General features: G+C 40.5%; 1 protein-coding gene across 1 annotated transcript in view; it reads left to right on the forward strand.

Moving 5' to 3' along the window:
* The first annotated feature begins 528 nt into the window (after window positions 1-528).
* The window catches only part of LOC140536278 (serine/threonine-protein kinase pim-1-like), a 29,214-nt gene continuing 12,170 nt past the window's right edge, over window positions 529-17,572 (forward strand). The window contains exons 1-2 of the mRNA XM_072657995.1: window positions 529-540; window positions 2,114-2,497. Coding sequence (XP_072514096.1) covers window positions 529-540; window positions 2,114-2,497 — 396 coding nt within the window. The remainder of the gene's footprint in view (window positions 541-2,113; window positions 2,498-17,572) is intronic.

Consider the following 17,572-nt stretch of genomic DNA (forward strand, 5'->3'; position numbering starts at 1 on the left):
AAGTAATTCCACATTTTTGATTGAGTAATTAATTGTCAGGCAGTGTTTCAGTTATTCACACCAAGACTAGACTTGCGATGGACTAGTGAGGATAAATGTTTCAGGATCCTAAAGCCAAGCATAGACTTGAGCTTAGTGATTTGAACACGTGTCTGCATAAGTAAGTATGTTTATGTAATTATGTTTCAAGAAAAGATAAATAAATATATTGCTGCATTGGTCACCCGGACTCGTACTAGGTTTGTACAATGGTGGTAGCAGATATGCTGTCCAATAATCTATGTACATATGCTGTATGCAGTTAAAAGAGTTTGATATGGAAAGGGTAAGCAGAAAATAGTAGCTATGCTGGACACTGCTGGAAGCCTAGTTACCAAAATACTGTGCAGTAAGCTACCAACACCCTGTCACTGCTGTGCTAGTCTATACCCTTTAGTACTAGTGTGTAGTATGCAATTGGGACGCAGCCTAAATCCCCTATCAGATGTTGGAGTGTTTAGTGCGCCCTTCTTTACCTCTGTTTGAGCCATGGAAGCTCAGGTACCAGCACTAATGCATGGCCTTAATAGCTGATATGACCAAATACGATCAAATAAATAAATATATAAATAAATATATATGTATATGTGCTTTTACTGTGCGTTTACCTCAGTCTGGACACTTTTCTGTCAGAACTATTTGCTGAGTACTCGAACCGTTTCGCCTCAGCCAGCTCTCGACCGGCTGATGAAATCCCGAAACCCTGCTCATTGGTCCCACAGGACTGATTGACAGGAGTTTAAACCAATAAGATCACGGAAACAATTCATGTGAACCAATACAGAAAATAAGAGAGTTAAGCTGTAATTGAAAATACTTATTTATTAACGTGTTAATACAGTAATAAGAACTATATTTATAAACAGTACATACTAGGGATACATATATAATAAAAATACAGAAATAATAAATAATTTTACTGGACACTCATCAGTCCTTCTGGGGTGTCGGACAGGCTGTAAGTGTGTGTGATTAATTTGGTGATTGATATGATGATTGATCAGTGCTTGATCAGTGTGAATTGGTTTGGTATCTTAGCTTTTAGCAATTATTTAGTCAATCGCCATCTCCCTGCTCTCTTTCTACGGGCAGACATTTTGTCACAGCTGGCCATAAATGAATGAATGAATGAATGAATGAAGGCCCCAAACATGACAAAATTAAAGTGGATGAAGCTGGAATCTTCATGAGAATTTCCCCACTGCGGGACTAATAAAGGACTATCTTATCTTAGGTGATCAAAACTGAGGCAGAAATGAGCTGTATAGCTGTAGGTCTTCTTAGCGTGTTCTTCTGTGGTGTTTGTGGCCGGTGGACCTCAGAGCAGTACTGATCAAATTTTACGGCTGGCCATAAATGAATGAATGAATGAATGAATGAATGAATAAAGGCCCCAAACTTGAAAAAATGAATTTAAATCCTTAGTGGTTTCCTGAGTGTCCCCTGGTCAGATCTACGATCTTGAGATAAGAAGTTGTGATTCAGGAGGCGTTTGAACCATGTTTCTGCGCTGTATTATTGTAAAGATATTAATAGAAACGCGGAGACAACATCGTAAAAAAGTAATTAGCATTAAACAGTAGCATTTATGAGATTCCGAAAAAAGGACCTGTCCCAGCAAAGGGGGGCATCCGGTCACCCTATCTGATCACTCCCAAAGGAGCTGGTTAAGTTGTTTGAGATGTCGAATTACTGGACAACAGTGAGGGTTCCGCCATTTCTTGTTTACCCTTGTTACCATGGTTACACCATGGCCAGAGGTTTAGTACAGCTCCCTGCAGAAGTCAATGGCAGTGGCCAAGTGGCCAATCAGAGGGCACGGTTTTAAAAAATGTCAGTCAATGATGTCATAATGGCCTCTTTGACATCCCTGTGACATCACGGCCCCACAGAGCAGTATAAATAGACCCTGCAGAGCTCACCTTCCTCACTCTGAGCCTTTCACTCACGCAGTGCAAAGGAGCAGTCAGTGGCATTACCAGTTCTCACCTGAACCAAGACCGAAACCGGGGAGATGGAGCAGTGGAAGGCTGAGCGGGAGTCCCTGCTGTTTCAGCTCAAGGAGGCCCAAGAGAGCATTGAGAAGGAGAAGGCAGCCAGGCTGAGGGAGCGGAAAGCCAACACAAGGAGGCACAACCGCTGGATAAAAAGGGTCAACACAACAAGGGACCAGGACATCGAAAAGGAGACGTACGAGCTACGTGCCAAAATTCAGGACCTGGAGGAGGCCAAGCAGGAGGTAAAGGACTCGCTGGACTTCCAGTCGGAAATCCTACGACAGGTCAGCGAGGAGCTGGCAGACAACAAAACCAGGCTCAGCAGGTGCAGGGTGCTGGCAGAGCAGCTGTACGCCCAAAACATGGAGCTGCATGCATTAAACTGGTACAAGAACCAGGAGCTGGAGGTCCTGCGACAGGAAAGGGCTCTGACAGAGGCACTGGACAAAGAATACAACCTGGTATCGGCTCTTCCTCCAGTGGCAATGCAGAAGCAGAGGGTCATGGAGGAGCTGAAGCAGAAGGCAGCTGCTGCAGAGGAGGCCGCTGCGGAGAGGGCTGCTGCAGAGAGGGCAGCTGCGGAGAAGGCAGCTGCGGAGAAGGCAGCTGCGGAGAAGGCCGCTGCTGAGAGGGCCGCTGCGGAGAGGGCCGCTGTGGAGAGGGCAGTTGCGGAGAAGGCCGCCGTGGAGAGGGCCGCTGCGGAGAGGGCTGCTGCTGAGAGGGCCGCTGAGGAGAAGAGCCTCAGCCTTTTTAGCCTTCTCAGGGCGAGGCTTAAAGGCTTCTGGAGCCGACTCTCTGCTGCATGCAGAAAGATGAAGTGAGAGAGGGAGACAGAAACCGAAACCGAAACCGAAACCGAAAAAAAAAAGAAAAAAAAAGGACGGGAACAACAAGAAGGGAACAGAAAGAGACAGAGTGACGATGAAGATGAAGGGAAAGACAGAAGGCAACAGAAAGAGACAGAGTGACGATGAAGATGAAGGGAAAGACAGAAGGCATCAGAAAGAGACAGAGTGACGATGAAGATGAAGGGAAAGACAGAAGCAACAGAGACAGAGTGACGATGAAGATGAAGGGAAAGACAGAAGGCAACAGAAAGAGACAGAGCGACGATGAAGATGAAGGGAAAGACAGAAGCAACAGAAAGAGACAGAGTGACGATGAAGATGAAGGGAAAGACAGAAGCAACAGAAAGAGACAGAGTGACGATGAAGATGAAGGGAAAGACAGAAGGCAACAGAAAGGGACAGAGTGACGATGAAGATGAAGGGAAAGACAGAAGGCAACAGAAAGAGACAGAGTGACGATGAAGATGAAGGGAAAGACAGAAGGCAACAGAAAGAGACAGAGTGACGATGAAGATGAAGGGAATGAAAGAGACAGAAGAAGGGTAGAGAAAGAAAGTGTGGGGGAAATGGGGACGTTAATCACAATGACATCATAAAATGGGCTGGATACCCAGCCTCAGAATTCTCAAATAATTAAACAAATCAGTCCCATTAATAAATGAAATTGGCCTCATAAATGAAATCGGCCTCAAAAATGAAATTGTCCTCAATAATAAACGAAATGGGCCTCATAAATGAAATGGGCCTCATAAATAAATGAAATGGGCCTCATAAATGAAATGGGCCTCATTAATAAATGAAATCGGCCTCATAAATGAAATGGGCCTCATAAATAAAATTGGCTTCATTAATAAATTAAATGGGCTTCATTAATAAATGAAATGGGCCTTAAAAATGAAATGGGCCTCATTAATAAATGAAATGGGCCTTATTAATAAATGAAATGGGCCTCATAAATGAAATGGGCCTCATTAATGAAATGGGCCTCATTAATTAATGAAATCGGCCTCATTAATAAATGAAAATCAGCCTCATTAATAAATGAAATCGGTCTCATAAATGAAATCGGTCTCATTAATAAATGAAATCGCTGTCATATGTTCAAATCATTAATATCTCAAACGCTAATTTCTAACTAGAGAAAGCTATATCAATGATTTGAGTTCTGAAGGTTTAATTAATAATAGTATTACAATAACAGCCAGTATCAAATGATATCAAGACAAACAAACTGGAATAAATAAATGAAGCAGTTATTAACACAAACTACTCTAAACACAATAACACCCTCAGTCAGTATTAGTGATGCACGATGATATATCTGCGGCCGATATATTATTCACCAGTATATTGATTTTTTCTGTTATAGGTTCGCTAACTGAGGTGGCGGCTGCTCGTCCAGCTCAAGCGCCTCACCTCGGCACACCAGCTCTTGCTGCAAACGAGGAGAACACGGCGACAAGCGCGGCGTGACTCCACCCACTACGCGCGGCAAGGGAGCGGAACTCCAGCGCATAGTGGGCTACCGACCTGTCACCCTGCTCCAGCCACAGCAGCAGGTCGTCCGGCGTGAGCCCCCCTCGGGGACGCTGAAACACTGTCTTAAAGTGCCTCACGTACTCTGAGAAGGGCTTCACGCTCAGCTCCTCCCAGGTTGCGCTGGCCCAATCCAGAGCTTCTCCAGCGAGACGGGATACGAAGAAGGCGACCTTCGCCTGGTCAGTGCTGGTTCCCTGACAACTTAAATAAACCGAGCACTGAAATACGAACCCCTCGCAAAGCTCTGGATCACCAGAATATGTATCCGGAATGTCCATCGGATACGGACTAGGGATGTGGCGGGGAGTTATGTTGCTGTAAAAAACATAACAACAAACATGCAAATGAAAGAAAACAGCACAATAACAATAGAAACACAACTGTAACAAATGTAAGTGGCAGGCAATTCCCACCAGTGCTCTTACACCAGAGACACTCACCATATAATCAACAACCAAATAATGGAATAGATTTGGATTATTCAGGAAACAAAAAAGCGTCTGTTAATAACTAAATTATTAAGTAGTATTGTGTGCTATTTCAAAGTCATGGACCAAAACTACATTGTGATTGCACACTTTAAAATAAAGCAACAGCCCTGTAACCCTGCTAAATATGTGTGGCATAACAGTTAATAAAATCAGTAAAAATGTAGGGGCAAAATAATGATGATCAAATCTGAGGTAGTGAAAAATATTATTGATTATGGTGGCGGATACTGATCCAAAAATAACCTGCACACTGTTAAAAGAATAAGTTCCTCAAGGATCTGGGACTGGGAGGAGCAGGGAGTGACAGGGGATTGAGCCGTGATCTACCGAAATAAGAACGTGGGAAGGGGTTAATGAAAACCGCAAGTCTAGCTTGGGATACAGGGTAATACTAGGGGAACCTAAACTGCAGGCCTCGCTTGGGAAACAACAGGGAGAACTCAACAGAGTACTAAAGCAATGCTCTACATGAACAAAAGAGAACCAGCTGCCTAAACCAGATAACAGGGCAAACCCAACCTGAGTATGTCGTGGAACTGCCTTGTGAGCTAGAGCCGCCAGAGAGCATGAACTGGACGTGACGTAACGGGACTGCCTCAAGAACCAGACTTGAAGACCACTTGAACAAGACAAGATACCAGCTAACAGGATCACACCACAACACATAGCGCTTAAATTCACAGCAACTACAGGCTGGAGCGAGGCTCCTTAAATGCTCCCAGTCCCAGGTGCAACACATGAACACACAATCAACACAAATAAGGCGGAAGTCCTTTTATGAGCTTGTGGACGGCGCCCCAGGGAAGGGCGCAATAAGAAGGGCTGACACCATCCCAGAGAATATTCCTGCCTTGTGCCAAAAAATTCCAGAAGGAAGAAAATAGATTATGAAACAAGCGTTTTTTTCTTTTTCCTAATTTTGGTCTCTGTATTCATGTTTTCTATTCAAACAATCCACATGTTTTTGCTCACATAAGCAGTGTGTGAGGGTTGCAGACTTTAATTTTTTGGCCTCCCAGTCAGAGCTTATCAAACCTAATGCTGAGCGTGACCTAGTAGTGTATACTGGTCAGTGCCTAAATCTGAACGGGTCCCATCAATAAGCTTTGAAACCTGAACACAAGAAGTACAGTTTTTTGGCAGTTATTCAGCAGTTTCTTATTTTTTAAATCTACATTCCACCTTAACTAACATAACAGCTACATTCTGGCACTAGTACAATACTACAGCATCATTTAAGGTGGAACAGAAATTTATATAAGAAGCCAACATCTGCCTCACATGTAGGGTAGCCTTCAATATGTGCTGTGCTACTCACCTCCAGCTCCCCCTACAGTCTGTATAGAGCCTCTGCAGTCTGTATTCCTCCACGCAATGAGATTTGACAAGTTGTGTAGTGTACCTCAGGATTAATAAGCTCATTTTTAGATTTTAATAAAGATTAAAAATAGCATTGTTAAAATGTACAGTATTAAAATGTGCACCTTAATCACTTAAGAGCCAGTGGTTGTTTGGGGACAAAAAGTAAATATTAAACCTGTGGGCTACACTTATACTGTTAATTATTGATGCAGTCTACAGCTAAAAAGGTAAAAGTAGTCATTGTCACACAAAAACCTTATATCTTCATTTTGTCGTCTTACACTTTATGACATAATGTGAATCTAACTATCTATTGTTCTTCACATAGTATCAGAATCTCATGATGAATGGATCAATAGAAATGCTCCAAAATGATTTTTGAAAGTTAAGAAGATTGTTTAACCCTTATGTAAAGCTTTTTGGAGATATAAGGTATCAGTGCACAATCTGTCACTGCTGTTCCCTGCTTTCAACACCAGAGGTTCTCCTCACCATGGTCTCACTGAAGCACTAAACCTGCTTGGCTAGTTCAGACCATGTCTTCAGCTTATGAATACAGAGGAGGAGGAGGCAGAGGTTTTGTGGTGGAGTTTGGGTGGATTCTGGTTTGTGGTAACCTGCACACTGTTAAAAGAATAAGTCTTCAGCTTATGAATACAGAGGAGGAGGAGGCAGAGGTTTTGTGGTGGAGTTTGGGTGGATTCTGGTTTGTGGTAAGAGCCGGTTTCTCCTCTCATACGTGGAGCCAGGAAAGATAGATGACAGGGTTGAAATGGAGGAGACGGGGTGGTGGAGGGTTGTGAAGACTTGTCATAGACACAATGTCTTACTTTATAACTCCACATTGCATTTGCCCACATCAAACACTCTTAAATACCCCTCTATATAGTGAGCCTTCTATTGTTTATTATTTACCTGCACTTTTGCACCTTTTTTATTTTTGCTCTTGGAATTTTTTGCCCTGAAATTAGACTTTTACCCTTATATGACTGATCCATGAATCTTGAGTCTGAACTGTGTTCTGTATGCATGTGGCTCTATGTGGTGATAATGTGCTTAAGCTTACATGTCTCAAACTCTAATAGTCTGAGAAGGCGTTTGCAAATTAGCAGTGACTTCGCCCTGATTGTGCTTCTTAATTCCCCTGAACAAATTTGAATCACTGTAAATCAATACACACGCATAAATGATACATATGCATATATACATGCAGAACGATTATAGAAACACCTTATTTGGATTAGACAGAATAAACCTCATAGTCATAAAGGAAAAATTAACTCAGATTTAATTTTTAATAATAAATGCATTTTGTTATTAAATTAAATTCATATAATTTTCTATTTAAACCTGATTAAATGTAAAGAATCAAGCACAGACACCGGCTTGTGTGTATCAATGAGTAATAAACCTAATTATAAAGTTTTTGTACCAGAAATGTTACACTATATGGGGTCCTAATTAGTCCAATCATGAACACCAATCATGAATAAGCAAATTGTCCCATTGACACTACAAACTTTTGTAGAAAGCCTTCTCAGAACAGTGGAAGCTGTCAGAGCTGCAAAAGGGGATGAACTCCATATCAATTCCTATGGGTTTAGAATGGAATGCCGTAAAAACTCCAGTAGGTGTAATGTGTAGGTGTCCTAATACATATGTCCATATAGTGTATCTGACACTTATGTTGATATTTGAGATAATGTGCTGCATTTTTAATACCACTAATAATATTTCAGCAACATGTGATTGCTGTCATCATCTCCATTGATGTGTGCTGGAGTAAACTGCTGGGGGAGTTAATAGTAGTACTGGAGAGCAGAGCCTTCAGTGTTGGAGTGATGATGGACTGCAGGGTTGAAGGTATTTACACACATTGGGAACAGTACACATGGGTCATCGCCTCTTTGATCCTACACAAAGACACAAAGGCTGGTTTACGAGACAGTAGGGAATGACGTCAGCAGATCTGGTTGTACTTTCATGACTTCGCCTTTCAATGTCTGGCTGAAATGACTGTAAGCAGCTTTATATGATTATATGAGCTTATTGACTGACCTGTGAACCTCTGACCCAGTCTTCAGAAGGTCCTCAAATACATGCAAATGTGACAGGTGGAAAATAACATCATCCTATGGAGAAAAAATAGATATAGAGAGTAAACGTAGCTACATTGTTTAAATCCTGGATGGAAGTAATGTCTAATACTGTATACACTACCGGTCAAAAGTTTTAGAACACAGTAGTTCAGTAGTTCACAGTCAGTGCTGCAGGGCCCACGCAAGCCTGCTTTGCTTGTTTTGCCATCTAAACTTGACTTTCTTACTGCCGCTCCACCTGCAGTCCAACCTGCAGCTCCAGGGCTTCTCTTCACAGCTGAAACTGAGACCTGGTCCAGTGTTAAGATGCTACCAGGTGTCGTCATGTGAGCTGCCGATCACACAAGGTGTTGACTCTCAGAAACTCGTCATCTGATTATGGTGTGGATGTGAGTCTGTCAGACCTCTTCCTGTACCAGACCTCTTCAGTTTCCTCTAATTTTAAAGAGCTTAATGGTGAAAGAAACTGTCCTCACATCATTCCCTCTTAATCTGCAATTACCCAAAGGACAGAGTAACACTTCTATGAGGTCAATATGGCTTCCTTTATTAAGTGTCTTCTTTGAGACATTATAATAGGAATCCAAATTCGCAATGAATTCGAAATACCTCGGTGCAGAGTGTCATAACACCGTTGCTACACTGATTTTATGTAGATAACGGGGTTGTAAATGATAAATTATGTGCATTAGCTGTCAAAGTCTGATTTACTTCCACTGCAACAGGCAAGCTGTAAGTTGTAAACCAATGACTTCCCTAAATAGTTCCCTAAAAAGCTCTTTTTTCCAACAATCTACATAATTTTTCAGTTTTTAGTTCATTTTACTCAAAAGCCAAGGTAATTTGCTGCCTAACTTTGTACCATTGCAAGAGCTCTTCCAGCTTCAAGTATGGCTCGGCTCGACCCGCCATCCCTCAAAATCCACGGAAGACAAACGTCCAGACTTTTTTCTGTCCTGCACCGAAGTGGTGGAACGAGCTTCCCCTGGGTGTCCGAACAGCAGAGTCCAACGCTCGCTGTCTTCAAACCCGGACTGAAGACCCTCCTCTTCTGAGAATACTCAGGTTAAGAGAAGAGTATTATGGTCTCCTTATTGACTTGTGTTTAGTATAGTCTAAGATTAGAGGACCTTTGAATTATTAGTCTATTCAAACTAGCTGAGGTTTTTCTTGGGTAAATGGCAAAACACTTTTGTAAGTCACTCTGAAGAAGAGCATCTGCTAAATGCCTTAAATGTAAATGTAACTTTATTGCCATTTAAGTCCATTGAATAACTTACAAACAATGGAAAATTAGGAGTGACCAGTAGGGTAAGAAGATGAAATTTAATTAGTTAATTTAATTAAAAAATGTAAGAAAGCTCTTTTTACCTAATCCTCATGCCAGCCACTGAAGGTCAGTTTGAAATGTTCTGCTATGTCTTTCATATTACGCAGATGAGTCAGTGGACAGTGGGCTCTCCCTCCTTTGATGGTTTTAGCATTAGGGTGAGTAGCAATGGCGTTCACAGCCCTTTAAATCCTGGCTCTTTTCTTTAGGGAAGATTACAGGCATATAATTTTAATACAGTAATGAAATTGAATGTGTGCATTATAGAAAAAAAACACTTGCTTTTTTAGCTTTTTTGGCATTCATTTGGGATGGATTACACAATATACACAAATTTCTCAATTTGCCAAAGGTTCTGCTTGAGAAATAATAATATATTACAGGACTGGCTTCAGTGTTTACCTGCTCAAGTTTGCAAAGATCTCTCTCCAGAGCTCCTCTTTTCTCAAGGTTTCTCTCGCTCTCAATTTTCTTCTTTAGAATCATCAGTGGGACTTCATAGGATGGGGTAAGATGTGTTGGTGCAAAAGAGTTTGCTTTATGACCATGTTCTGCCTGAGTTTCTGGGTCTGGACAACCCAAGAAATCCCCAATGGCCAGTTTGCTGAGCTCCTGGACATTGAGAATAAAGGAAGCAGTTCAGGTGATTCAATTTTACAGTAGGTTTTATTGTAGGATTCTTTAGATTCGATTCAGTTCAAATGAATTAGAATACTTTTTGTATGGTGAGAACCTTTGCAAGTACTTACTGTGTTTCCATAATGACAGGGGGTAGATTCAGCCGTCCGGCAATGATCACAATTGGCCGTGTTTTTATTTTTTAATTTTTTTATTTATTTATTTATTTATATTTGTTTTTACTATTTTTAGTCTTCCAAGTGGATCAGAAGTCTAATATCATACCACTATGGCCCAGGGGTTGCAAGTTAAAATCCTGAGCCATGCTTTGCCATCAGCGTCCGGAGTCCATGTGGTACTGTAATAGGAACCACCGCTGTATCAAGAAATGAGCAGGTGAAATTTCTTCCCTCCATCAACTGTCCATCGAACATCTTTATGATAAACTAGAATGGAAATTGTGAGCCAGGCCCTCTTGTTCACCCCACAAATGCTCTAACTGATACATGGGCAAAACGTCCCACAGGTAGCCAGTGTGCTATCACAGTGGTAGCAATGTCGGACAAGGTCGAAAGGCAGTAACTGGTGTGCTATCCCTGTGGTAGTGATTTTGAGTCAATAGGTATGTCTTCGCACCACTTTCCTTTACAATAATAGCTCAAACAAGGAGTCTCAAGCTCAGCTTACCTTAGATTACAGTTACATTTAAGGCATTTAGCAGACGCTCTTCTCCAGAGCGACTTACAAAAGTGCTTTACTGTTTACTCAAGAAGAACCTCAGCATGTTTCAATAGACTGAAATTCAAAGATCCTCTAATCTTACACTCTACTAAACACAAGTCAGTATGGAGACCATAATACTCTTTGCCTGGGTACTCTCGGAAGAGAAGGGTCTTCAGTCTGGGTTTCAAGACAGTGAGCGACTCTGCCGTTCGCGTGTCAGTCTATATGCTATATATAGACTATATGCTCAACATTCTGCAGTGCAGAATCAGCGAGATATGTATGTCTGTGTTCATCAAGGTAGCACGAATAGGAGCTGGTCCAGGGGTTGGCAGCAGACACTGCATGAACTAAAACACAAAGAGGGAAACATCGGATCAGCATCTCCTTTACTTCAGCCTCTCTTATTGGAGCACAAGACTGTCAATAAGGACATTGTCCTCTTCTGTGTGAACTGAAAAAGCCATCTACCATCGATAAAGTCTAAACTAAACAGCTTACCGTTTATGTTTTTTGGGAGATGTTCAATTATGGATCCAGAGAAACAGCTTTCTATGTAAATCACCATCTGCAGTGTTGTACAGGACAATGTCAATAGCATTACTTTCAGAAATGAAAGACTGAGCATGTTGTGTTCCTACTGACCTTTGAGAACTGGTGGCTAGATCTAGGTATCTTAGTTATGGTGTCAACAAGGTCATACGCATGAAGCTGAGATGAGCTAAGCATGTTAGATGCTGATTTTATACTAAATGTATAAAATTCTGAAAATTAGGAAAACAGGAATACAGCTTACTGTATCATTGGGAAAGGCAAACAGTCCTTTACCCCCGTGATCCGACAGGTATACACAAATGGTGTCATTTTTACCTCTGTTGATGAAAACAGGTGGACAGTTTATTATTATTATTATTATTATTATTATTTATGTATTTATTTTGTTATTATTATTATTACATTTAATAATCAGATGCTTCAAGAGATGTCAAGTCACAAAGTACAAATACTTCATTATGTTTAATTTTGGTTATATTTACTTTACTGGAGTAATGAATTTTTAGTTCTACTCCTCACATTTTTACCCAATCATCTAAACTTTCTCCTCCTTACATTTTAAAAACAGCCTCGTTACTCCTATTTCATTTTCTTTAGTTTTCATTCCGGCTCATCATCCTTCAAAAAACAAAACAAACAAACAAACAAAAAAACAAACAAACAAAAAAACCCATATCCAGACTTTTGGCACCATTACAAAACTTCTAGACAACGACTCCTCATATTTTCCTCCATGAAGCACATGTTAATGCTCAGTAGAGCACAGAGACGCTCCTTTAATAGAGCTGATATTACTAAAATGCTTCATTTTCAATGGGCAGATCTGCAGCTGAAACAGGAGCCTAGTGCAGCTCAACATTTTTCAACATCAACATTTTAATAGAACATTCTCCTCATTATGGCTTTTAGAGAAATGGGTTTTTGGGGAGGGGGATGGGGGGTAGTGCACTATAGACCCCTGTGGTGCGGCCTAAGCTTTTGGTCTTTGTTTTCCTTACATTACTTTTACTTTTCTACTTGAAGTCATTCTGAAACCAGTATATTACACTTTTACTGGAGTAAAGCTTAAGTTGATACTTCAACATCTGTAGAAGTTTTTAAAAAACCTAGTATCTCCAATTCTGCACTTGTTTAAGTCGTTTAGTGTTTATACAGTTGAGAAATTACCTTTTGAATTACTTGGATTGATTAAATGTAATTATCTCATGCAATGGGGCAAAAAGTATTTAGTCAGCCACTAAGTGTATAGTTCTTTTACTTAGAAAGATGAGAGAGGTCTGTAATTTTCATTATAGGTACACTTCAACTATGAGAGACAAAATGAGAAAACAAATCCAGGAAATTTTTTAAGAATTTATTTGTAAATTATGGTGGAAAATAAGTATTTGGTCACCCACAAACAAGCAAGATTTCTGGCTCTCACAGACCTGTAATTTCTTCTTTAAGAGGCTTCTCTGTCCTCCACTCGGTACCTGTATTAATGGCACCTGTTTGAACTCGTTAACAGTATAAAAGACACCTGCCCACAACCTCAAACAGTCACACTCAAACTTAATCCAGATCCAGAAGAGGATTGGGGGAATATCATGTTATCTGATGAAACCAAAATAGAACTTTTTGGGAAAAACTCAACTCGTTGTGTTTGGAGGAGAGTGAATGCTGAGTTGCATCCAAAGAACACCATACCAACTGTGAAGCATGGGGGTGGCAACATCATGCTTTGGGGCTGTTTTTCTGCTCAGGGGACAGGACGACTGGTCCGTGTGAAGGGAAGAATGAACGGTGCCATGAATCGTGAGATTTTAAGCCAAAACCTCCTTCCATCAGTGAGAGCATTGAAGATGGAACGTGGCTGGGCCTTCCAGCATGACAATGATCCCAAACACACAGCTCAGACAACGAAGGAGTGTCTCAGTAAAAAGCATGTCAAAGTCCTGGAGTGGCCTAGCCAGTCTCCAGACCTCAACCCCACAGAAAATTTGTGGAGGGAGTTGAAAGTCTGTGTTGCCCGCCGACAGCCCCAAAACATCACTGCTCTAGAGGAGATCTGCATAAAGGAATGGGCCCAAATACCAGCTACAGTGTGTGCAAACCTGGTGAAGACTTACAGGAAACGTTTGACCTCTGTCATTAACAACAAAGGGTATGTTACAAAGTATTGCGTTAAGCTTTTGTTATTGACCAAATACTTACACTTACTTATACATGTCCGGTGTAGTCTTTCAGAACTCCTGGATAAACGCTTGGGCCATCAGGCTCGTTGATGATTTCTCCTGGATTTGGGTTCCTGTTGATAGGAGCAAAAAAAAAGCTGTAGAGTTTCTGCTTCCACTTTCCACTCCACACACACCTCATCTCAGTTTACCAACAAATACAGTCGACATATTCAGCCATTACAGGATGAAAATAAAAATTCCACTTACTCTGCATTGTAAGCTATACCATCATACATCATCACTGCAATCTGCTCATCTGGAATGCCATTGTGGTGAACCATCTGATAGGCATGGCACACATCAGCCTGATCAATAGATAAGAAGGTTTTTACACAGTGCTGGATATCAGAAAGCGTTTATTATCTGTTTTGAATATCTAAAATTTAAATAAACAATAAACTGTAGACAGACCTGATGTCTGTAATTGTTCCAGCCTGTGGAACCATTAGCCAGAAGAACCCACTGCTTGCTCTGTGTCTCACCCATCTTAGAAGTCAACAAAAGGATTTTTTTCTTATTTTTTTTTTTTACATATTCATTAAAAGAATGCACCATTGACTTTTATTTATTTATTTGCTTATAAACAAAATTGGACACCTCATAAAAACCTTTGTATTTAAACACATTTGACACAAATAAACTTATTTAAACATCTTCTGTCACGGTTTGTCATTGGAGACAGAGGCAGATGTACTCCCAGGATATTTATTAATAAACAAAAATCCAAAGCATGAAACTGAACACACCCACAAGGACATGCACACGACTAGACAAGGGACGACTGAAACAAAGAGGTACTTATACAGAGGATAACAAGGAACATCTGGGAGTAACAAGGGGGCGTGGTTACAAAGGAGACACTGGTGGAAGCACTAATGGACAGGCGTGGCTAGGACAGACAAGACACAAACAGAGTCTTGGGAGCTTGGGAACACATGGCAACACAAAACAAAAGCAGACATGACAATAACATCCCCACATGTATTCCTTATAACTTAAAATGGCTAAAAGATAAAGGGTTAACCATTAGAAATCAGCTGTTCCACTGTCCACTAAATCATCTACAAAAACCTTTATGGCTAGATCAGGACATCCCAGCAAATTCACCCCAGAGCAGACCTGAAGATGAGTAAAGAAGTCTCCAACAATCTTAAAATGTCATCAAATCTAGCATCTATCATCAGAAAGATACCGAACAAGCTTGTTTTTCTTTGACAGGAAAGGGATTCCTCACCTCCCATGAAAATCATCACTGATCAAGTGTTCTGAGATCTTTTTAAACCTCTTCCTAGACCCCTCTGCATCTTCACCCTTCTTTCTGAAGGCCTCAGAGAACTCTCTGGATCTGGCCATAATGGTGATCTTCTTCACCACTCACTTCAACCATCAAGATCAGACCAGACTAAACATCTGAGGTTTAAATAAAACTCCAGACTCCTCCAGAATAATCCTCTCCAACCATGTTCTGATCATCTGCAGCTGATGTTCTGCACCTAAGTCTGATTCTACACATTTGAAAGAATAATAAATGTGGGGGGTTCGTACCTTTTTCCTCAAAGAAAAATAAATTGATATTAATTCCATTTTATAAACAATTTTAAAAGACATATCCCTCACAGTTAAATTCTATTATGTAGTATATTACAACCCTTACAGTTAGTTCTGTTACTAGTATTTTAAACCCTCACAGTTCTTTTATTCAGTATATTAAATTTTCACAGTTATTAAGTTGTACTATTTAGTATATTAATATATACATTATGTATTAAAAATATATACTATAAGGATAAACCCCTTAACAAGCCTTACAGTTGTCCTTAATGTGAAGCTTTAAAATGAATTAAAAGGAAAAGAGAGAAAAAGGCATTAAAATCCACAATTTAAATGTATTATTTATTTTATTCAGTTAAATTTGAATAGATAGATGTTCTTTATTCATACCTGATATCTGTCGGTTGTCCACTCTCCAGAATCAGGAGCTGGAAGAACAGTCTTGCTCTGTGTCTCACCCTTGACCAGATTGTACAAGACTGAAACTAACCAGGCCTGCTTCAGATATCAGCATGATCAGCATCAGGGGGGCTGAACCTCCCCCCTACACAAATTTACTTTCAGTTTCATTCAGCATCATCCCATATAAATCATTTCAGATGTGGAAAAATAGCCAAGAAGACGTGACAGTCATATAATAAACATGAACACTTGCCTGCCATCATCTGGTGCCTGTTTGAGATATTAATATTGTCATAGAGAGAAACTGCAGACTCCCTCTGTCAAGATTTTTCTTTAATTTTTTCCCTCATATAGAATACCCTACAGAAATAGTTCAGATCAGTTTATTCTAGAGCAGCATCTTTTATATTCTGAACTGTAGCTTATGAATATTAGCCTCCTGGACAATAAATTAGTTACCTTGCGTGTTTAAAGCAGTAAAAACTTTAGGGTCCTGTAGATGGCGCTGCACAAGGATGAGCAGGCTATGAAAACCTGCAACGGGGTTCACGGATTGAGAAGAGGTGGTACAGGAAATTTCTTATTAGAATTGTGGCCGAAAGACAAAGCTGATGGACAGGGATCGCTGGAGGGTTTCACGGCTAGAGAATGAAAATTGATTCACTTCACAGAATCGCTTTTAAATGCAGACAATGCAGGTCCTTCACCACCAATTTCTGAAAGGAAACTGCATACCATGAACATATAGAGCAGAGTGGCATGCAAGAGGCCTTTGCTCATTTCAGTTTGATGATAAGTATGTGGAGAATTCCCTGTAGACTGGGATTTTTGCCACTGCTGGTAGACCCATATGACCGTATGCTTCCTACAGCTTCCATACACCTGCAGATTCAGCTACTTATTTTCAGCTACTACTACTTTGTGAACACCATTTACTCTCAAACTTGTCCCCCATCTCTATCACCCTTCCCTGATGTACTTCAGCTGCTGACAACCAGCAAAAACTAATAACCAGGCCTACTTCAGATATCAGCATGAGATATAGGATATCAGATATAAGCACCTTGCATGTTTAAGGTGGTAGGAAGCTCCTGCAGATGGTGCTTTACATCCTTTGAGCTACAGGTCTTTACTGTGATCTCTCAATTTACTTTGCAAACTCCTTGATTTAAAGAAGCATGAAGCCTTGAGGTATTTGCGGTGTTGATGACCAGTTATTTTTCACGGCTTGTTCCAAACCTGAGTCCATCATGCAAATTTCTGCTTTACACTATCTGGAGAATTCGACATCACATTTTTAAACATCAACTAAAGACCCACTTTTAGCACTAATATCACATCTATTAAAGCTTTCATTGCATTTACAGAAATACCTACATATTGCACTGCTCATGTTCGTCTCCACAGGGTTTCAGACAGTTATCTCTACATTCAGGTTCTAGGAATTGTGCATTTCTTAGAAATTGTTCATATAAGGTATTGTGCGGCTCATTCCTGGCAATGCCATGGCTCAAAACTGCCTTTAACTCAGGGTCTATCGACACTAGCTTTGGGAGATAAATAAGCACTTTTGTAAGTGCTCTGGATGAGAGCATCTGCTGAATTCCCTGACCCATTAGTTTAAAAGATAGAAGTGGCAGAAAAACACTTGATTGTCTTTTGCTTTAAGTGTTTTGCTTAACAGCTTTTCCTACTTTTGCTGTTATCCTTCTAAACAGTCACTGTAACAAGGGTTACGGCCAGCCCGTAGAAGACTGCAACATATAAAGTTGGAAAAGCTCAGAAAATAGCTTTATTTAAAG

Source organism: Salminus brasiliensis, chromosome 15 (genome assembly GCF_030463535.1).
Source record: "Salminus brasiliensis chromosome 15, fSalBra1.hap2, whole genome shotgun sequence".
NCBI classification, from domain to species: Eukaryota; Metazoa; Chordata; class Actinopteri; order Characiformes; family Bryconidae; genus Salminus; species Salminus brasiliensis.